The following is a 24,481-nucleotide window of genomic DNA, read 5'->3' as shown; positions in this document are numbered from 1 at the left end:
TCAGAATAACCTCCCTTTGTTTTTCTTGTAAGAAAAATTGGTTGGTTTTTACCATGTCTGAAAACAACGCACAAAAGGAGGTCCCTTTCTTCTCTCACATAATTTCTAATTAGTCATTTAAGCATTTGCACAATTCTTTGCTAGTCCTTTCCCAGTTTTTTTTTACTGTACCAGTAGCAGTAGTCTTCATTTTGTAAAGGTCCTGGAATAGCTGGGGAGAGGTAAAATAGCTATCAAGGTCCACATGGTGACCCTGATACAAAAGGTCAGCCTGCTTCATCAAGAGCATCACTAAATTATAAGTGAAACCCTCATCACTGCCTGACCCCCCTATACGCTTCAAAGGTATAGTGTAACCGGTTTCGGTATCACAGAAGGCACCATAACTTGACATCAAACCTTGCATGCCTTTTTTTGCGGCATGTGCTGTCAGAGATGAGATGTGCAACCTATATAGCCTACATTAAGGTCATCAATTGCGATATTTTGTGAGGGATGAAAATGTCTTTTTAACACGTAAAAAAATGATCAATCACTGGCTTGATCCTATGAAGAGGATCATCATCTTGTGAGTCTTGGGCTGGCATTCCATCATTGTTTGCAAATTGCAAAAATTTTGAAGATAAGCTTGAACCTGCCTCGTGCAAAATGTTCCTGAAACCGAGTTTGGGGGATTGGTCTATGGCATGTGTCCCAGTAATCATTTATCTCAGGCAATCTTACAATACTGCACCCATATTCAGAGCTACGCCAATAAAGCTTTTATTTTCCCTAATATAAATATGTCCACCTGTAATCCAGTTGTGGACTGCTGATCGTGGATGGTATTGCAAATGCTCTCTTTTATTTGAAACAAATGCGTCACTGTATCTATTGATTTCATTGACCTTTCTCTGCAAGAAAGACTCTGGAAAAATAAATTGAGATAATCAGGTGGGGGAGGGTCGACATATGGAAATGCATAGGCTCTGGGGTGGCACTAAACAGCACTGGAATAGAGCCCGCGATCTCACCAAAGAGGCACACACACACACATACCACCCGATGCACGTGTCACTTTCAATATCACTTTTTGTTTCACTAGCTGTATCCTCGGAATCTGAAACTTCTTCATTACTTGCTTCATGAAATGAAATGTCAGCAAATTCACTAAAATTTTCGTTTGAAACTGTAGGAGACGCCATAGTTTTCGACCTAAAATATATAAGGTAACAACATTTGCAACTAATTCACTGATACGATGTGCATTTAAGCGTAACCTACAGCTTCTGTTATCTACATTATCTCTCTGTTACGTCTTTATCCAACATCAACATGTAATAACTACGAAAAATAAGAATTATATGATAAAGATTCTCTCTCGAAACTAAGACGCCAAACCAAGACGCCTGAACTTTCATTCCATCAGAAAAATTAAAAATTTTGCTACGAATTCACTTATACATTTTTTCAGTACTGGATTCCTATTATCCCTTAAGCCTTATATTGTCATTCTATCACGTCTTTATCCTATGTCAACCTGTAATAATTACAAAAATAAAGATAATTTTTCGGGATCCGGTCGCGCAACACTCAAAAACAACACCGTGACTCGGTGACTGAAGCTTTCCCGGGAATTCCTACTTTTTTTCCACCTCATAAACTTATCAACCAATTAAGTAAATGGATTATGATGACGTCATTGTGAGGTAATATTATTTAGCCAATGACTATGAAGTACTGATACGTCATCAGAGAGTAAGCTACTGCCAGGGAAACCCCTTCTTTGAAAGTACTGGTGCGCGGTTTAAATCGGTCCACTACTAAAATCAGCAGCAGACTGAAATGACTGACGAGGCTTATCCTTTCGTAAGTGGAAATAATCAAAAAAGGAAGATATATGAAATGCAAACGTAACGTAGTCAACAAGTGATGACAACCGAAATAGCAATAAAGATAGTTTCTATAACTGACTATGATGATATGTGGAATAGAGGTGATGATGATCGTGTACGGTACGTATCATTTAAAATGTGTAATATATATTTGAATAAGTAAAGTAAACTCTTAGGTGTTAATAAGACCGATCTGTTGTTCAAACTACAGGGATAACAATGCCTATTGCCACGAACGTGATGGCATTCTTCCCACATTTTTAAAAGAACCATTCATTTACTTTTACGTTCAGCAAAAGTTTGGTACATTAAACTCGTTTACAATGTTAACCACAAAACTTTGCTAATATGAACAATAAATGAAGAGTTGCAATAAATGGAGTCAAATATGAACGCTGAAATGAGCAACAGTCAAGTTTCACTTGAAGTCGAAAACCGGTTGTTACGAGGTTAAAGGGCCTAGTTGGGGGAGTTTGTGGTGCTAGGGGAGGGGATGGGAGCCGGGAAGCCACTGGCTATCCGAGTCCTCCTCTAACTAGTGAGATGTGTAAGTGTGCCGTGTCAAATCTTCTGGCAGGAATTAAATGTGTTAATTTCGAATGCCGCTGCAGGAAATGTAAAAAATATATATAACATAGAAGTTAAAATAAGAGTTAAATGTCGATAACAGGGTTGATTGATAAAACAAAAGCAAATGGCGACCTCGGTGGAATCAGCCGGTTTTTTAGAGACTTGGTGCTCCTACAACTTCCTTCAATACAGAGCTCGTATGTCCAAGCAACGACCATCTTTTATAGTTCCAGTGACCTTTTTGGTCATTTCAAGTGCTCAGGTAGAGAGTACTTGAAGGTAAGGTAAGCGTAATAATATTTGCACTGTGAAATAAGTAGATGTATTCATTTATATCTTAGGAAAGGTATAGGCTTAGCCTAGACGTATGATTACACAATGACCGATCCATTTTATTATTATGACGTTGATGATAACAGAAATGTTCATGTTAATGATAATACTAATAATGGAACACTGTGGCGCTGACACAAATGCAGAATTAAAAGTTCACTCTACCTAATATGACTTTATAATGTGGACGACGGAGTTTGTCAAATGTGTTTCAATCTTGTATGATTTAATAATTATTTTCATAATTCTGTACAGTGACCGTTTCGTTTGTTATCTACATTATATCTGACCGATCACCCTGATAACATTTCTATAAGTTCATTACATTACTCGTCTCTGTAAGTAGAAATTGTCACAGCAAAGACGAAAGCGTGCTAGGCCTATGGTTTAGAAGTCAATTGTATTCATTTTCACACCTCTTTAAGCTTTTGGCGAGAGAATATACAGACTCATCCTTATGAAATAAAAGAGGGGGGCGGGACTTCATGAAATCCACAATAAACATAATTATGAATATATAAAATGATACAAAAGTAAGAACGTGTAGTAGAGCTACATGTACGTAGCCTACACTTATTGACATGTGGCTAAGATCAGCCTGGTAGCTGACCATTCCTCCCTCGTTAGTGGTTAGTGCCGTCAGTGCACCTCATGCGGTGTACTGTAGGGATTACTTAAGGTTTTTGCAGCGTCCCTTCGGTCCCTAGTGCAACTCCATTCATGTTCTCATTTTTCCATCTTACTTTCCACCCTCTCCTAACAATTGTTTCGTAGTGCAACTGCGAGGTTTTCCTCCTGTTACACCTTTCAAACCTTTGTACTGTCAATTTCCATTTCAGTGCTGAATGACCTCAAAGGTCCCATTGCTTGGTCTTTTGGCCAAAATTCTATATTCCATTTTATATTCCTGATCATTCCCCATCATATACCTTTCCCAACAAGACCGCAACAGGAGCAAGCCTTTAGTCTCATATTCAGTTAACGACAGATTTTGTGACTTGATTGACATGTATACGAGACATGACAGGCTAGTGTGGATAAGGCCTAAGGCAGAGATGAATACCTTAGCGTTCGCTTAGAAGCAACAACCCGTAAATGGAAGGAAAAATTAACGATTGAGGGACGACATCCTAAGAGAAAATTAACGACTGAGGGGAGAAGCATCCTACGGCTATGTTATAGACGGATTCATTTCATAGGTCTACTCCCGGGCGAAGATGTGGCACATGCGCATTGGGTAGCACGTGACTGGCTGACAACTAACGCTTCCGATATCGTTGGCTTCTTGTGGTAAATATAAAACTTTTTTCAGTAACATATTTGAATGTTCATACAGACGAAGAACCTCGCCCCTTCTAATATAAATCATAAATACATTGATCTGTATTCATGATATAACAACACAAGCACACGAAAGACGAGATTGTATCAAACAATCTACTTATATCAAACACAAACGAACGATGAACTTTCAGTAATGTGATTTACCTATGCTCTAAAACGGTTCAAATCACATTTTCTTACCTTTCAAACTATATCCTATGGACAGTTTAATTGCATGTGTATAGAAATAACTTTATTATGATACCACAGTAATATCTACGTCCGCACAATGAAAAATAACCTTTAATATTGTTTACCTCTAAAACATGAATCATGGACTAATGAAGCTAGGCCTATGCTACTAATATGCCAGGTATTCTATTTTACTGGCTTTCTTTTAAGCACACATTCTTTTTTTAACGTAACCTTTATTTATTGAGAAAAATTGAACGCCTAGGCTAGCCTTTTATGCCGTATGTATGTCATAAACGGTACGGGAACTCATAGTCAACAATATTTCTTGCTTATTTGGAATATTAACCTACTCATGTAATTTACATGCACGAAAATATCAAAATACCTCTTATTTGCGCTCGCATGGCCAAATGACTTTTTATTTCTCTTAGATGAGATAAAAACAATTATTGTTTAAAGTTCATCGTTCGGTTGCGTTTGGCCCTAGTCGACTGTCTGATGACGCTGGAACTGTTATATTATCGATATAAATCGTCATGTTTATGACCTAAATAAGGTGTGAGTGTTTTGTATCTATAAGCATTCTGGTGTATTACTGAAGAAATGTTTTGCATCTTTATCACAGTAAGCCTATGATTTCGTACACTTTGATTTCAGCCAATCGAGAGCATTGCCACATCTGCGTAAAACTTATGTTGGTTAGTGAAAAGATGCTACAGTAAAGTGAAAACCTTTCCATGAGAAGTTTGGCTTTGGGTAAATTTCTCAATAGGCAGCAAATAATTCGGCGTAGTTGCTTTATGTACGCTACAATAAAATGCATGCGCAACAACCTATTTAATTTTTGTTAGTGTACTTGCCATATAATATTTCCAGTACAGTTGCAGTACTGCGTATATATTGCATTCGTTTTTGATGGGACAAATATACTGATATTGCATATTAAAATAGTTCAACATCATTTTGTCTGGCCAGTATTTGTACGGACGGCAACCAATCCCTTGTGAAAGCGAGTACCTAATTGACGGTGAGCCAGAAATGCCTTTGGGGTAGCGGTAACAAGGCTAATTAAGTAAAAGGATGGGGCGTGTTAAGTGAATATAATTTGCGCGTAGCGAATAGACTTGATAATTTGTTATAGGAAAATCTTGTAGACTGATAGTTTTTTTTTTTTTTTTTTTTTAGGCTTGATAAATCACAGATATATATATATATATATATAAAACTATATATATATATAAACAAATATATTATGGTGTGTATGTGTTGTTTCTTGGTATACAATAAATCTCGGATGCCAACCAACTATTTATATGAACACCGTTATATATATGTATCATCGAACGTTACTGTAGGTATACATACATAATTGTAGATTTTATAGTCTACAGTTTTGCGATGATGAATATGTTTTACTCAGGGTATGAGTGGTGTAATGCTTTACGTCCTTACAAAAAAAAAATATTAAAGCAGTATATTTCAACGCAAAGAATCACATGAAAGAAAATAACAACAAACCTGGAATACTTGAGTCATTGTAAATGAGATTACACACACATATATAGATAGATAGATAGCATGCCGTGAGGAGATATGGAATATCTGGGCTAGATAGATCCAGATAGCCCTTTCAGGATTCAGTAGATAGAGAGTCACTAAAAAGTAAATCGGAGCAGCAAACGATAAAGGTGGCTCCTTCCTAACGTTGATCAATAGACGATTTTAAAAAGCCGGACCGGGCGTCCGTTTAACAAACTCCAGAAGACAAAATCAAGTATTTGGATAGGAAAATTTTTAGTTTACATTGTAAACTAGGGGTTTTTGTTTGTTTGTTCAGATAAATGATTTTTCTGTAATGTATGTCTAACATAAACATATCTGTAACAAAAGCTTTCTAAAAGTTGTTGTAAAAAGTCTTATATTTATCTTTTTTGCCTGGAAATGGAGTGCAGTTTAATCGTATTTGGAAAAAATTGTTTATCAGCACGTAAATTGACACATCCTCCGACGGATCGTTTTTAGTGACTTTCTTCCTGTATCCTGAAAAAGGGCACTGATGCTCCGATTAATGTCCAGATATTCCAGTAATGTACGGCATGCTGATTTGCCTACGGGAAAAGTTATAAAGTTCATTTTCTGTCACTGTACACCTTACGGTTTGTTTCATTTAATTTACCACTGAAGTTCATCTGTCAAGTTTTAGAGCACCAACTCTCTATCAGCTCTCGTAAGTTCTCTCACACACATATTATCAGTGGTTCGCTATACAAATTTATGTTATATATATATATGGCTTTATTATATTGTATGTAAATATAATATATCAAATTTTTATATATACATATGAATGATATAATCTATTGATGGCAACTGTCATAAACAATTAATCACGGTAGTTTTATCATGGGAAATATAGAATGTTTATCACGCGTATATAAATATGACAATTTTCTGTGTCCATTAATTAAGTCAGATTCACTGATCAAAAATTCTCTTTTGCTCCCAACCGAATTCTTCTTGCTATCCTTCCATTCCTCATACGGAGCTATGTTACGCCTTGTTTTGTTGATTCAATTATTTTTGAAACCTGTTTAACGAATTTTTTTTAAAGGAGGGAGAGAGATTAAAGAGAAAAAAAGACTATTTCAGATGAGTTAGAGAGAGCATAAGTTTGTTGTGGAGTAAGTGACCTCTTGTACCAACGCCTTTCTAGATGTTATATATTTATAGAACCCTGATTAAGCTTTATAATACTGATTATAGATGGAAAAAACTGATTCATAAGGTCTTGACCGCCCCGGTTTCCCCCAAAAAAAAAAAAACGGTTCAACTCTCTCTCTCTCTCTCTCTCATCTCTCTCTCTCTCTCTCTCTCTCTCTCTCTCTCTCTTTCCATTCTCTTTGACAGGGGAAATCCTTTGCCATTTCACGCACATCGTGAGCACACGTCAAGTTCATGCAGCGAAAAGTCTTAGCTACATTGTTTCCCATTTTAGCCTCGTTGGAGAAATAGATTTTCCCAGCTGCATATTTGACCGGTGCCAGAAACGGCGGTCAAATATGCAGCTGGGAAAATCTATTTACGTCAACGAGGCTAAAATATGAAAACTGTAGCAAGAATTTTCTTTTGCCGAACAAGGTGACATGTGCGTGAAATGGTCAAGGCAGACGGACTGTCAAAAAACGCAGAAGAGAAGTGGAGAGAGAGAGAGAGAGAGAGAGAGAGAGAGAGAGAGAGATTCGTTGAACCGGTTTTTTAAGTGAGTACGGTTTCCTTTTTGCTGTGGTGGAAAAAGTTGTCTGTGGAAGAGTTTATAAAACTTATCTTCCATCTAAAGTAATCACATAACTCCAATTCGTAATCAGACGAAAGACGTAATTATTAACGAAGTAGAAAGGGCTTCTGCAAGAGGTCTCTCTCTCTCCTCAACAACAAACACCTTTACAAAAAAACTGATTCGTTAAAAAGGTTTCATAAATAATTCGAGGCCAACAAAACGACGTAAACTAAACAGGTTAAAAAAAGATTGATTCGGTTGACCACAATGAAAATTTTACAGCTGATTCGCTTAGAGGAATGGAAGGTTATCAGTAAGAATCGAACACGGGGAGCAGGAAGATAATTTCTATATTTCTTAAAACCTGACATTAATTGTTTAGTGGACACTGAAAACTGAATTTACTATACCATAAACTTCACAGTCATATATTCCATGATAAGTATATATCAACGAGGGTATATATATACAGACTACACACACACTTTTCCCATCATTCATACTAGCGCTTCTAAAAATTTGGACGAATTCAATTTGCGTAATAAATGAATAAAGTGTGTGAACAGAATAGGGAACATAAATTTCCTGACAGAGAAAAAAACAAGATCATTTTCACAGAGAATTTACAAACGCTGATAAACAGAAGTTGGCGGACAGAAAAAGCTTCCGATGAACTTCACTGTAGGCCTCAAAGAAACGTTAGATAAGGGGAATATCTGGACCTGAACACAAACACTGTGCCCTTTAAACGCAGTCGGAAGCAAAATGCTAAATTAGTCCGTTCGCATTAATCGTGTCATTTAAGGCTCCTTTTTGCGTACAGTTAAATATCGATTTTAGCTGGACAGCACGTCCCGTTGGAGAGCTTCCCAATGTTTACGTTGACAAGCAGACAAAAATTTTAGTTTTACATTTGTTGCAAAGGTTTTTAAAAGTTTTTTACAATCCATTTTGCAGAAAGCAAGTCTTCAGATAAAATAGACAGAAATTTCTTTCTTTAGTTTACAGTAAGACATACATTACAGCTAAATGTAGTGCTGTTGTATTTTTGATTGTTTACACAGCACAACAAAACAAAACAAAATTTTCCACAAACTCACAGGAATGATTAAAGTACTCAAACGGAGCCCTGTCCAGCTCCCGAAAATGTCTATTGGAAAAAAGTAAGGAAGGAGCCTGCGTGAAATTGTCACAATGTTCCCTCCGACGGACCTTAGTAACGTTTCTTCCGACTTTACCAGTGAAAATTCATCGTCGGTTTTAGAGGCCCATATTCCATATCACGGGCATGCTGAGGCCTACGGGAAAAGTTATAGGACGCTTTTCTGTCCGTTCCTTATGGTAGGTTTGTTGTCCATTTATGTAAGCCTGTTGAATTCGTCCAAATTTTTCGAAGCTCTTTGTCTGGAGATAAGGGATACTCCCTCTCATAATCCACAAATTGTAAACAAACGCAAGGAGGATACATATGTAGAATATATACATGTAGTTTATGTTATAGTAAATACAGTTTCAGTATACATATATATCAGATTCCTATATAGTCTCTTCCAGGCTGAGTTCCTGATTCTTATTACTAACCTTACATTCCTCTAGACTCATTTGTTTTAACATCATGGTCAAGTCTCACCTTTTTTTAACTGATTACAAGCTCTCCGATTAAAAAAAAAAACTACACTATTTTCAGATTCAGGTTATTTTTGTAACTTTGTTTTGTTCATTATGTGGGAGCAATATTCTCCGCCCAATGCCCTTTCATCCTTCTGATACTTCCCTTTAGTGCATTAGATTGCTGTTATGTGATTACGTTTAGATGGAAAAAGGTTGAAATTTGAAAGGTCTTCCTAAGACTACGCTCTCTTAGAAAAGGCGCTGGCCACCTTGCAACTCTCTCTGGCGGCTATTTCTTTCAAATGGCTCGCCATCTCTCTTGAGATTCACTCTTTGGGAGCCTCTTGATGGAATATGCCAGTTTTTTTTTTTAAACACTCGACTTTAGGTTATAAAATGTTCATACCACACATTTATTGAAAACATCATTTAAATATTTTAACCTCGTTGGCGTAAATAGATTTTTGCCTGCATTTTTTTTTCTGTTCCACTGGGCCAGCAGACATAGAGACCAACTGTTTCGCCTTAATGGTGATATTCATGATCAGACAGTTTAACTAACTTTGCTTTTTCTAACTGAAATAGTAATGGTATGGTCAAATACAACATTGTGTCTAAGACAGTGAAATAAAAAGAAAAGAAGAGAAATAATGGACTAAACGCAAGATTCTAGAAGGTCTCTCAACCTACACCTTTGAACCGGTTTTTCGGGGATAAGAAGGCAGGCATAGCATGACACGTTGAATGCGGAAGCAAGTTATCTATAAGAGAGGGCAATATTTATCTTGGTTCTAAATTTGCAAGTGCACAGATTTGTGCAGGGAAGACCCAGCACACACACTTATGCACCTTTTCCTCTCAGCTCTCTTTGCATCCACATTTCTCTAAGCTGTTGGCAACTCTTGGCGAAATCTACGAGTTGGTTGTCCAGAGGTTTCTTGCCATCGAATCACAAACGACGTTTGCCATCCCCATTTCAGCAGGGTTCGGCTGTGGATTTATTCGGTTGCCCCCACACACAACCAGCCTGGACGCAGCACGCTTCCAGTTTCCAGGACCTGGTTGGTGGAATGGCCTCATATTTATTCCTGTTTTCTAAAAAACATATCGTGATTATTATTTATCCACAGTGCCAGCAGTGCTGGATATTTATACATAAGTATGACAAACTATCTCCAACCTTTCAGGTCATATCTTCCACTCTGACATACATAGATCAGTTTAGAACACATGGGATCTGGAAAGATATTCCATAACTATATAGGCGGTGGTATTTGTTGTGTGGAAGGCTGACACTGATCACAGAGAGAACGAATGGAAGAAGAGCATGCCATTCACCTAACCTCCTGACCCAGAGAAAAAAATAGGATCATATCAGACAACCAGCTGTGAAGGGCTGGCCAGAAATGCCACCTAGCTTCCCTCTAGGCCTCAGATTGTGGAGAGTGGAGAAAGCACTGGACTGCAACGACAAGAACACTCCGGGTCATTTTTTAACCGGATGGTCTTGGCTCCAGTTCACTAAATTTGGTCGGAGGGATGTGTGTCAATTCCTCAGGAGAGCACTTTTCCTTTTTTTCCCTGAAGACGATTTTTCATGGGTTGCTGGACAGAGCAGACCCTTTCGTGGCAATCCCAACATTTGTGAGACATCTGGGCAACTTTTTAGTTTGAACTTTTGTCTTGTTGAGGGCAGTTTATCTTAGTTTTATTTTTCTTTGCCATTATCTGAAATGTTTGTTTTCTTGGTTCGTCACCTTGCGCTTTTTCCCTACCACCACGTTTATTTGTCTCAGCTTTATCTTCTGTATTGTTACATCAAATACAAGATCTATGACTGTATTTATGCATATAGTATTGTATAAGGCAAGAAGTTTTCGCAAAGTGCATAGCCTATCTATCTATCTGTCTATCTATCTATATCTGTCTATGGCATGGACGAAAGCTGATCCATCTACAATGATATACATCAGTCTTTGGTTCTTTGTCTTAGTGTAACATGACTCTCCAGGGGACCGAGGTAGCTGAGATATACATATACAGCCTACCACCCTATACTAAGGAAGCTGGGAATGTTTCATTTACGTACCTGGAATAATTCCAGCAGATCACATTCATTTCTTTTCATAGATTCTTTTTCTTTGAGAATATATTGCTGGCAATCCCTTTTTCTTTTTGCTTTGACTGTTAAAGCATTACGCCACCAGTTGCCTGAATAAAAAAATATTTATCTTTATCGGCTCATAGGAAGGAGACTGCATTGTTATAGTAAAAGAGTCTGAAAATTCACTGAAATGAAGTAACGGCCTAGCTGTCATAGGTATATATATATAGAAGTTATGCGAGCTGGGGTATATATGTATATATATATGTCATATATATATACAGATGGGTGTGGCAGGCTCTTCCTCAACAAAAGCTGAAATTCAAAAGGTTGCAGTAAACCGACAGCTTGCTGACATGGTTTTCCAAGAATGTCTTCCCATGAGGTGTTTGTTCATGGTCCTTGTCTCATGCTCAGGTAAAAATACTTTGTAAAATCTGTTTCCGAAAAGTTAGGATATTTGTGATGATCTGTGGCCAGTAAAACATCCATCTTCTGGAGTGACATGAAAATAAAAGTTAAAAAAATGGAAAGCCATCAGAATATTTTATAACAGCATTTATTCCTCAGAGTTCTTGTTAAAAAATAATTGCTGAGAACTGGCGACTGGTCTTGTAACAACAAACTTGCCATTCCTCCGAAGTTCGGGTTGCAACTAAAGACTGAGGAGAACTCTAGGTTAAAAATGTCCCTGAGGTCTCTAGGCAGCCAACGGCTTACCTTTTGTATTGATGTTTTACTTGAAAGAATTTAGGTATCATAGCTCATGCAATGCCTGGCAGTATTTGACAAAATTGGCCTCACGGAAGGACACAAAAGCACAGGCATCTCATACTTAAACTCCTGTGATGACATCCCCAGAGAGCCACCCAGCAAAGCTTGCCATCACTAAGCATTCTTGCACATTCACGCAATATCAAGTCATATATATATATATATATATCTGAGATCAGATATATGCCATATATATAAAATGCATACTATCATTGTCATGACTTTCTGACAGTTTTCACGAGACTAGTCCAGTGTGCTGGTCTGGTGATTGGCATTGTCGCTGCCACTTGCACGGTCAGTTTAAAGTTGGAAAGGTCAACAAGCGACAGTTCACATGGTATTTTGCATGCATTTTTCCTGAGTGGCTCGATGCCATCACCTTTCAATTCCAGCCTTTCATTGAATTATCCATTATCAGTAAGATTAGATATAAATTTCACTGAACATGGGAATGTTCCTGAAATAAATTTATGACTCATCATGGTCGAACCTAGGTCTTTCATTGAGGTGAGCAAGTGCGCTGCCGCCTTTGTCCTTCGGGTGACAAAGACAACACAAAGACCAGTTTGTTTTTCTTACTGATCAACCAGGTTGATTGCATCACATTCTTGTTCCATGATTTCACTGTGTTTTGATTGGCTCTGTCTTATCCTTACCACCTTAAACAAATGTTGTCAATTGGGTCATTCCTGAGTCAGGAAGTTGGGAAAGCACGCTGGTATGCGGCAGTTACACCTAGCCCGATCATTCATCCAGTGCCATTTAAGTCCTCAGTGTTCTGTACTTCATCCGGTGGCTCGTGTGACCATGGTCCAGCGCCCTTGCCTTTCAATTGAAAGACCTCGGTTCTCCCGCTGATGTGAGTCAGAGGCTATTTCTGTTCCACACGTAATTGTGTGCTTATTATTTCTATCTTATTCTCAGGGGATAATTAGAAAGCCATTTGGGTCACTAAGTCGGGAAGTTGGGGGAAAACACGCTGGTATGCAAGAGTTACTTGGATTAGGTAATTCTTTGGGTGGCCCTCAGTATCTAATTTGCTGAGTTGGCCAGGGCGGCGCCCTGCGCTTTCAATTGAAAGACCTGCGTTCGGTCTGATGTAGAGTTTTACATTTATTTCTATTCCTTGATTATTGATGATTATTTCTATATATATGTGGTGTCATTAGGTATGTGTAAAACCACAGAAACCAATATATATATTAAAATATAATTGTATGAACGGGCATATATTTGTCATATATAAATATTGTGTGTACATATATATATATATATATATATATATATTATATATATAAACTATATATATATAATAATATATATATATATATATATATATAAATATATGGAAGAAATTTATCATATAGACTTTTAGAAGCAGCACATTAGTTATCAGCCTACATTATTAGTGAAAAAATTAGCACAAAATTTTCATATAGTACTGTGGCCATACTATTAATTTATTGCACTAATTAAATCGTCTAAGCTTTTAGAACCACTTGTATGAATAAAGGGAAAATCTTTGGTAATCCACTAATTTAGGCTAGCCCTTATTCTATGGAGAGTAACAACAGTTGTCTCTGTGGTAATATATTTTAATTATCTGCTGCACTATCCCTTCCTTCCTTCGTCCGAGTTTTTAAACCTTCCACTCCTCTAGGACAGCTGTAGGCTGTCTAACGGCCTTGTGGTCAAGTTCCAGCTTTTTTTTTTTTTATTTTACCCTGCTGTATAATTTTTTTTCTTTTGTCTCGGAATAGAAAAAACAAGTACAGCATTTCCATATCAGTTTTTTAGTGGTGGTTGTTGCTGAGGCAGTGAGTGACCTCTTACAACAACAATAATTAGTACTTTTCGTTTGATTAAGAAAAGGAGTTAGTTGATTACCTCAGCTTGAAGAGAAAGTTGATTTGAAAAAGGTCTACCTCAGCGGGTTTTTCTTTTTCTTTTGTCTGGTCACCTCAGTAATAAAATAGAACATAACTTTAATGCTCTCTCTCTCTCTCTCTCTCTCTCTCTCTCTCTCTCTCTCTCTCTCTCTCTCTCTCTCTCTCTCTCTCTCTCCTTGTTGCCTTGTCCCTTCTTCAGTGTCTGCCAGTCTGCTGTCTCGATTCACACTCGATGACCATCAACTTGTCCCAGTTTGTACGTGAAATTCTTGCTGCATCACTTTATCTTTTAGCCTCGTTGACGCAAATAGATTTTCCCAGCTGCATATTTGACCGGCGTTTCTGGCACAGACACGAGGGCGCTGTAATTGGTATTTTTGCCTCAAAAGTTGAAGGGCAGCGGGAGACAACTGTGCTAGACTTTTCCTTTGCATATTACGTGCGCTTACATGTGCTTGAAAGGTCAAAGATTTCTCCTGTCAACAATGAAAAGAGAACTAGAAATGCAGATTGGCGGGACCATCGTTGAACCGTTTTTAGTTTTCTGTAAAAGAAAACTATTCAACGGCTTTGTCTGTCCGTCCGCACTTTTTCTGTCCGCCCTTAGATCTCAAAAACTATTGAGGGTAGAGGGCTGTAAATTGGTATGTTGATCATCCACCGTCCAATCATCAAACATACCAAATTGCAGCCTTCTAGCCTCACTACTTTTTATCTCATTTCATGTTAAAGTTAGCCATGATCGTGCGCCTGGCAACTATATAGGACATGCCACCACCGGGCCGTGGCTGAAAGTTTCTTGGGCCGCGGCTCATACAGCATTATACGCTGTACAGAAAAGTCGAATGTGCAGAAGAAATTTAGGCGGATTTTTGCTTGTTTTCTTTTATATAACAAAATATGACTCTGACAGAATTTGCTCATATAGGCTATGGTATTATAAGACTTCTCTGTTACTCCTAAAAACATGTACTCTCTCTCTCTCTCTCTCTCTCTCTCTCTCTCTCTCTCTCTCTCTCTCTCTCCTTATGAAATATGCGCATGCGTTATACAAATGTTTCGTACATAGACTCACAAACGTATTCTCTCTCTCTCTCTCTCTCTCTCTCTCTCTCTCTCTCTCTCTCTCTCTCTCTCTCTCTCTCTCTCTCTCTCCCCTTTATGAAACCTGCGAAATCGTTAAACAAATGTTTCAAATACATAGACGCCACTAAACGTCCCTCTCTCTCTCTCTCTCTCTCTCTCTCCTCTCTCTCTCTCTCTCTCTCTCTCTCTCCTTTATGAAAACCTACGCATTCGTTAACAAATGTTTCGTAAACAACCTAAATCAACAAAGCGACGCGTCACTCCGTATATCCGGATTTCTGGCAGCAAGATTTATTCGACTGTAAACAAAATTTTTACGATTGATTCGCTTCCCTTAATCCCAGGACTTGATCAGCAAATTTGTCATATTTATGTGCCCGCGTTTGTAAATTCCTATATTTTTTCAATCTACCGCAGTAGACTCAGAGTGTCCAGAGTCGTGCACCACTAGACTCAAAGTGTCCAGAGGCATGCACCACTAGACTCAGAGGGTCCAGAGTCGTTCACCACTAGACTCAGAGGGTCCAGAGGCGTGCACCACTAGACACAGAGTGTCCAGAGGCATGCACCACTAGACTCAGTGTCCAGAGGCGTGCACCATTAGACTCAGAGTGTCCAGAGTCGTGCACCACTAGGCTCAGAGTGTCCTGTGTCATGCATCACTAAGCTCAGAGTGTCCAGAGTCATGCATCACTAGACTCAGAGTGTCAGAGTCATTGCACCACTAGGCTCAGAGTGTCCTGTGTATTGCACCAGTAGACTCAGAGTAGATATAAGCAGTGCCCTCCAATATATTTTAATTTATATATATATATATATATATATATATATATATATATATATTAATATATATATATATATATATATATATATATATATATATATATATATATATATATATATGTGTATATATATATCAGGACAGGAGTGACAAGGAGATAGTGTCATCTGTAGGTGGTATTTGTTGTGTGCGTTTCGTAACACTGTTACATCATCAAGGCTAAAAAAAGAAAAATTTACAAATTAAAATACATGGAATAAAACTAACGACTTGAGAGTCTCAACATGCTATATAAATATACATTAAAAACAAGACAGTTCATAAAAGCACCTGGAAAGGTTGAAGACTGAATGACTAAAGGAAGAAACAGCATATGACTCAAGCCAGATACAAACAGGGGTGGTGTGTTCAATAGGAACTAGCTGTTTTATGAATATTCCAAAATTAGCAGTTCGTGTGGATGACTTGTTTGGCCCAAAACAGAGAAGTCAGAATAATCAATACTTGTATACATATATTTGAATGATTTCTGATATTAGAAAATTCTGGATTGGACAATCTGCAATATAGTACGGTGACTAACACCTTTATGTATCTGCTCTGACCCTCACAATCGTTTAGTCGGTCCCGTAAGTCCCCAAATTACATCTGGGGCCAGTATATTTATATATACGACTGACGATTGCATTATTGGGCAGATTCTTCCTTAAATTTAAAAAGGACCCTATTGTAAGTGGATTTTTAGTATTAAAATGATAACATGTTAAATGTTTTTCTATTGCAGACTTCAGATTACTTAAATTTATCGTCTGGGACGTATGGGATAGCTCATAGAGTTTCTTCCGTGGTACTGTACTTATAACAGCCAGTGAGATAGTTTCTTATTTAAGAAATTCTTACAGTGTTTTCACGCAATTATCAGTAAGTTGCGATTTCTAAGAGTCCCAAGAAGAGGTTTGTATAAATTTAGAAAGTAATCCAGAAAAACCATGTTGCAAGTCATTTTAATACCAAAAAATCCACTTACAATGAGGTCCCTTTTAAATTTTGATTGCGTAATAATGCAATTGTATATAAATAATGCCCCAGATGTAATTTGGGGACCAGAAATTGTCAAACGATTTTTATGATTTATAAATTGAGATTTTTGGTTATTTCAATCCAAATTTTCTAATATCAGAAATCATTTATTGTACAAGTATTGATTATTTATTTCTGTTTTGCCAAACAAGTTATCCCTGACATTTTGGCGTTATTTGCTAGTCTAATGCAAACATTGTTCAGTTATCTGGCTTGAGCCAGTTTTCTTTTGTTCTTTTCCCTTTTGTCATTAGTCTTCCCAACCTTTTATTGTGCTGTCTTGTTTTAATGAGCATGTTGAGACTCTCTTGTCCAGTTTTATCCCATGGTGTTCTTTTTTTAGCCTTTGATGTAACCGTCATTATTCCAAGCACTGATTAAACCTATCTTTCCAATCGCGCTTTTTGTTACGTCTTAAACATTATTCGTCGAGGCTCAGAGGTGGTCTAAAGATGAAAACGTTAAGCGTTCTCTCCTGTATTGATATTCCTCCGGTATACAGAGTAATAGCAGTCTGAAAATGGTGTAGATGCGAAGCATTCCGGGCCGTTAAATGCGTCTTTCATCTGGGTTCACTGAGGAAGCTCCGGGATTCTGAATTCTTCTGACGTTTTACATGCGAATTCTAAAAGGTTCTCGTAGTATTTCACAGCGGCAGTAACAACATCAATTCGACGCTTTCGTGCTCTCTTTACCGTTAAAAATTGCGTTAACGTCAGTATTGACATGCGAGTTATAGGGGCTTTTGCATATACTGCCCACGCTACCGGAAGATTATTTTTGTAAAGGTATATATGTCGAGTCAGGCTGCGTATCATGTTACATTATTGTGAACTGAAATCGTATTGGAGGTGAAATACAGCATATCGTCGTTGCTACCGGAGTCCCAATGTTTTACGTCGATTTAATCCTGTTCCGAATTATAATCCAAAGGTCATTGACTAATAGCATTTGAGGAAAGCGTTTAGGCTCGTGCGTAAATGAAAATGAAAATGAACAGTAAATAAATACACGCCTCAATCTGAGCAAACGCTATACATGAAGAAACCAAAACATCACAGAATGCAAACTCATTCGGGGGGTAATAACGTCAGTGCTTCTCACGCGGTGCACTGTAGGTATATTTGAGGTTCTTTGCAGCGTCCCTTCGGCCCCTAGCTGCAATCCCTTTCATTCTTTTCACTGTACCTCCCTTCATATTCTTTCTTCCATCTTGCTTTCCACCTTCCCCTTTACAATTGTTTCGTAGTGCACCTGAGAGGTTTTTCTCCAGTTAGGCCTATACCTTGAAAATCTTTGTAGGCTACGCTCAATTTCCGTTTCAGCCTGAATGGCCTCATATGTCCCAGCGCTTGGCCTTTGGCCTAGATTTTATATTCCCTTCCATTCCATTCCCCAGAGTGCAAACGAGCGAAAATCTTTACTGAAAAAGGTTCTAGTAAACACTGGTTCCACGCCTAGACTTGTGATAAAATATAAGGGGGGGTTCTTTTTTAGGCCTGTGTCCTCTCGCGACTTCCATTCCAGAATCCCTTTTGGCGCCTCAGACATAAAAAGCCTAAGGAAAACGAATTCGGCCGAGATGATTTCCCTCCAAACCCTTTATGAACAGTAGAACCTTTTTGATATTCCGGGAGGCTAGAGACTGTGGTCAGCAAACCTCAGTTAAATGCGGGAATAGATTCGGAATAAAAACTTATCGTTACGGGCTGCTCGCGGCTGCAAGCGCCGTGCTGGCATAAGGCCAGCTTAATCTAAAGACTGCCAAGATAATGGCTTACATTCCCCGTAGGGGGGTTAGTGCCGTCAGTGCACCTCACGCGGTGAACTGTGGGCATTTCTTGAGGTTTTTTACAGCGTCCCTTCGGCCCTTAGCCGCAACCCCCCTTTCATTCTTTTTTACTGTACGTCCGTTCATATTCTCTCTCTTCCATCTTACTTTCCACCATCACTAATAATTTTCTTCATAGTGCAAGTGCGTCGTTTTCCTCCTGTTACACCTTTCAAGCCTTTTTACCGTCAGTTTCCCTTTCAGCGCTGAATGACCTCATAGGTCCCATCGCTTGGCCTTTGGCCTAAATTCTATACTCTATTCTATTCTAAAGACTGTCCGGATTATGGGTCCAATAAGAAGGAATAAGAGCCACGGTTTTATTTTGAGGTCGCCAATGCTCTCGCAAATGAGTTCACGCAGTCTTCGTCAATACGAAATTCATTTCTCTACGGCAGAACGAAATTTTGAATTACAGTTCTTTAAAAGCCATTTACAGTAGAGCCTCCACTTGGTGGTCTTTCAAAGTACTCGCTGCAGACGGATTAATCAGATGTGAAGAAAAAACTTTATTAAGTCAGAGGCTGTGAGTGGCTCTTTCTTGATCAGAAATACGGAAGAAGAAATGTCGTTCTTTTCTATTAAAGATTTGGCAGAGAGGAAGAGCGTTAATCGGATAATTTCGATTAGTAATTAAGTACCAGAGAGAGAGAGAGAGAGAGAGAGAGAGAGAGAGAGAGAGAGAGAGAGAGAAAGGGGAGAGAGAATCAGTTTTTTTTCAAATTGGTGAACATTAGTACTACTTTTATTTCTGCATGATAAGTTAGTGATGCATTTATATACGTTGATATATGTGTTTATTTACAAACCGCTGCCTCAAAATAAAATTATATAAATATATATATATATATATATATATATATATATATATATATATATATATATATATATATATATATGTGTGTGTGTATATTTGTGTATATATATATATATATATATATATATAGAGAGAGAGAGAGAGAGAGAGAGAGAGAGAGAGAGGTAATCTAACACAGGCTTCTTTAAAATTTGTGGCCCATCCATTACAATTAAAAAAAATTCTAGACCCATCGGATTATAAAAGGCAACAACGCACACCCATACAGACACACACACACAGACATACACACAAAATCATAAAACCAGTTCCCACGCCTATCTATTCCATTGTAAAAAAAAAAAAAAAAAAGAGCGGAAACTAGTCGACGGCCTGCTACCGCGCCCTCGACCAGTGGTAAAATATCAGGCGTTCTTTTCCCTTTTAGGCCTATCTGGTCTCGCCACTTCCATCCCAAAAGCCCCGTGGTGGGTGGCCAAGCCTCCCCGTCCACAAAAGCCTTTAAAGGAAAATGAACCACAAAAGCCTTAGAGGAAAATGAATCCAGGCGAATGATATCGGCCCCTCCCCCACCCCCGCCCCCCAAAACCTTCGTGAATGAAGAGAGCCTTTTTGATATTCCGGGAGGCCGCAGACTCTGCGGTCAGCAAAATCTCTCTCTCTCTCTCTCTCTCTCTCTCTCTCTCTCTCTCTCTCTCTGTGGATTGAAATAGTTTTTTTTATCAAATCATTTAAACTTATCCATATTTCGTCAAGTACTGTAGGCATCAATAAGGTTCTTTTGCAGCGTCCCTCTGTACCCAACTGCAACCTCTTTCGTTCCTTTTTACCTCCATTCTTATCTTTCTTCCCTCGCCATCCATACCTCTAAACAGCAATATTTCATAGTGCAAATCCCGAGTTTTCCTCCTGTTACACCTTCCAGGCCTACCTATTCTCAATTTCCTTTCCAGCTAAATGATTCCATAGGTCCCAGTGGCAGTCTTTGTCCAAACTCTGTATTCCATTCCAGTCATAGTTCGTCAATTATAACGTTGAAAATATTTCCCCACATAATGCTTAAATCTCTCTCTCTCTCTCTCTCTCTCTCTCTCTCTCTCTCTCTCTCTCTCTTGAAGAGTGAATAGATTCGGGATAAAAGCCTCCCCCCGCATATATCAAGAAGGAATACCAAGCGTGAATAGATTCAGGATAAAGCCCCTAACACCTCCCCGCACATATCAAGAAGGAATACCAAAATAGATTCGGGATAAAGCCCCGGCGCACATATCAAGAAGGGATACCAAGCGTGAATAGATTCGGGATAAGCCCTACCCTCCGGCACGTATCAGAAGGAATACCAAGCTGCAGTTTTACCTGGAGGTCATCGGCGCTCGCGCTAATGGGTTCCGGCGAATCGTCGCCAATATGAGACCCGATTCTTTATGCCGGAAGGAAATTCGAGGTTAGATTCCTTTAAAAGCCATTTGCTGTAGTGGCTTCCAGGTAGTGATCTCCTTTTTTTTTTTTTTCGTTGCCTAGGGTTTGATCAGGTTTAATGGAGTTGAATTGACCTGTTGCCTATGCGAGGCTTATTTTAGTCGATTAAAAGTATAGAATATAAATTTTGTTTATTTCCTCGAAAGGTTTGAAAGAAAGAAAGGAAGAGGTATTGTTTAAGATAATTCATTTATTAATTAACTATTAAAGAGAGGGAGAGGGAGATAGATTAATGAGACAATCTTCTAAAATTTAGAGAGATATATAAATAAGAGTATTATTTAGGTATTATAAGGCAAGGGAGAGAGAGAGAGAGAGAGAGAGAGAGAGAGAGAGAGAGAGAGAGAGAGAGAGAATCTTCGAGAAAATGTATTTGAGAGATTGAAAGAGATAAGAGTAATATTTATGAATTATAAATTAAACAGTCAGCTCACGACTGTGCACTTTATCAAGGTACCTGCATATATAAGTGCGTATGCAGTCCAAAATATCTTCAATTAATAGTCGAATATATTCAGTTTATATCGTTAAAAACATGTAACAAAATACTTTCAGATGGAATGAAAAGTTTGTGGATTAACTTGTACGTCCAGTTCATTTACTGATGCGTATTATTTCATTCAGTAATAAAAAAAATACTTTTCCCCCTCCTTCTGTCTCTGCTCTGTCCTACATTGTAGAACTAAGGCAAACTAAGATCACCAAGAGCTTACTGCAATTTGCAAACTTTGGAGTCAAGAGGTTGGATTATTATTAATATTTTTATTGTTATTACTCAAAATAAGTAGATACTGATAAAGAGCACTTGCACTTATTGTGCTATGGCTATCATTATCTTTCATTTAGAATATGAGACCAGTCTAATTAACTAAAAGAAGACATCTGTTGTTCATTTGACCGTAGAGTTCATTGTCATCCTCTTATCTCGTCCGGAATAAAGTGACAGGGGGAATGAGTGGAATTTAACTTTTTGAAGTAACGGTAGCACTGATTTGTTAAGGGTGGAACTCTTAAATGAATTTGGGAACCTATGAAGGAAGGAAATCACGGAGCTTGGCAAGGAGGAAAAAACAAGTGCTAGAATCTCTCTCTCTCTCTCTCTCTCTCTCTCTCTCTCTCTCTCTCTGCTTGAAATGCATTACCCGCTTTCTTCTCGAGATAAAGGAAATGAGCTGAGACAGAATTCATATTAAGTGGCTACTTGATACATGGCCGCGTTTCTTCGCAAAGCTGATATTCTCCCCCTCCCTCCCGCCCCCTCTCTCTCTCTCTCTCTCCCTCTCTCTCTCTCTCTCTCTCTCTGTCTCTCTCTCCTCTCCTCTCACTCTCTCTCTCTCGGATGTAAATGCAACGGAAATTTCTCCTTTATCTTTCTCTCCCTTTGTCTTGTTACGTCATATTCAGCAATATATCTCTAGTTGCCTCTTGTTTTAGTGCAACGGTGTATGCAATCTCTCTCTCTCTCTCTCTCTCTCTCTCTCTCTCTCTCTCTCTCTCTCTCTCTCTCTCTCTCTCTCTCTCTCTCTCTCTCTCCCCCTTGTGATGCAAATGTATAAGAAAACTTTCCATAATCTTTCATACCCTTTCCTATGTTAAATGCAACATAAAATCTCCAATTGCCTCTAGTTTGAGTGTTGCGTTTACACCAACAGAAACTCTCTCCTCCCCCTCTCTCTCTCTCTCTCTCTCTCTCTCTCTCTCTCTCTCTCTCTCCTGTTCCTTGCGACTTAGATACTTAAATACGCTCTTAGTTTCCCGCCTATCCTCTCTTCTTCCTCGAGAGAATCGTCTCTTAAAGCCATAACTCTCAGTCTTTTTTCTCTCATTCTCTCATTCTCTTCCACTCTCTCCATTCATACCGAAATTAGGCATCTGTTTACCAAACCCTCCAAAGTTGACAGAGTCGTATTGCCCTCGTGTTTCCAACCCGTGCAACTTAATGACGAGGCTATGCACGACCTCGAAGGGGGGCGGGGGCCAGAGAGTCAGGCTTGGCATGCAGTAGTGTCAGGGCGCATAAACAATCTCCCGAACACCAGGGCCGGTGCTCGTTAATTGCAATAATTCGCCGGAGTTGCCGATACCGCTGCAGGCGAAAATACCGTAGTCTGATTGCAAATATCTGCTAATGAAGTTCATGAAGTCTGATCCCCACTTTTAACAATTGAAACACGAACGCTTAGAGATTAATTTATCGCTGGCGTGCGAACATCTTTGCACATATATATATATATATATAGCATCGTGCCCCCAACTAAACACTCAATTCATAAATGGACCCTGAATGCCTCTTAGTATTCATTGTTCCCTGTTATGTTCTTTTTATACTAATAATTTTTTTCGTTTTAAAATCTGAGTCTATTTTTAATTCTGTTGTCTTTTAATTTATAGCTGAAAATGGGGACAATATGGTCTTGAAACGTCAGGTACATTGAAAGGAAATACAAGGAATTCGGATTCACCCTAACTGATGCTGTTCATCAGGCTTAAAGCAACATCTTTGATATGATATATATATATATATATATATATATATATATATATATATATATATATATATATCTATATATATATATATATATATATATATATATATATATGTATATGTATATATGTGTATATATAGATATATATATATATATATATATATATATATATATATATATGTAATATATGTATATATGTATAGATATATATATATATATATATATATAAATATATATATATATATATATATATATATATATATATATATATATATATATATATATATATATATATATATATATATATATATATGTATATATGACTCAAGTTGAAAATATCAGTTATGCTGGAGAATTTAGAATTATAGTTTGGCATTCACTATATCTAAACTAAAAACGACATCTTGGCGTTCCAAAAAACTGTTTAGGATACTGCCTACAGTAACTAACATTCGTCACTTTCAACATTCATCCTTAACTAACAGCATGTGAAAGTTATCAGATTTATTTACGAGATAATCATCATGCAGTTGTGTGATTAATCAAAATCCCGCCTAATCGCGAAGCAATTAGAGGCCTCGTTTAATATTAAAGTCAGTAGTGCCACTTAGTGCCACTAATTACCTTGAGAAACACCAGTATCATTATTAGTAGAATTTTCCTTCGAAAAATCAAGTTTTCATGCAATCACTTGGGCTGCTTTAAATATCTTCATGTCTCCGACAGGTGCAGTGTAATTCGGGTGTATTATTTTTTATTTAACTACAAATGATATATATATACACATATATATATATAATATATATATATATATAAATATATATATGTTTATATTATATATATATATATATATATATATATATATATATTATATATATATATATATATATATATAGAAATCATATCACACAATCACGTGTGAACAGAATAAATGACTCATCGGATCGAACCCATATATAGGGCGTTACCAT

At 37.8% G+C, this 24,481-nt stretch overlaps 2 protein-coding genes across 2 annotated transcripts in view; both read left to right on the top strand.

The window, feature by feature from the left end:
* The first annotated feature begins 2,342 nt into the window (after positions 1-2,342).
* The window catches only part of LOC136842053 (uncharacterized), a 431,892-nt gene continuing 409,753 nt past the window's right edge, over positions 2,343-24,481 (top strand). Inside the window, exon 1 of the mRNA XM_067109434.1 lies at positions 2,343-2,723. Within this exon, the coding sequence (XP_066965535.1) occupies positions 2,532-2,723 (192 nt within the window). The 5' untranslated portion in view covers positions 2,343-2,531. The remainder of the gene's footprint in view (positions 2,724-24,481) is intronic.
* LOC136842133 (keratin-associated protein 6-2-like) overlaps positions 8,767-24,481 on the top strand; it is a 41,474-nt gene continuing 25,759 nt past the window's right edge. Inside the window, exon 1 of the mRNA XM_067109494.1 lies at positions 8,767-8,913. Within this exon, the coding sequence (XP_066965595.1) occupies positions 8,767-8,913 (147 nt within the window). The remainder of the gene's footprint in view (positions 8,914-24,481) is intronic.

This window comes from Macrobrachium rosenbergii, chromosome 9, assembly GCF_040412425.1.
Source record: "Macrobrachium rosenbergii isolate ZJJX-2024 chromosome 9, ASM4041242v1, whole genome shotgun sequence".
Lineage (NCBI taxonomy): Eukaryota > Metazoa > Arthropoda > Malacostraca > Decapoda > Palaemonidae > Macrobrachium > Macrobrachium rosenbergii.
Note: the sequence above shows the minus strand (reverse complement) of the source record. Positions and strands in the feature narration are given on the sequence as shown.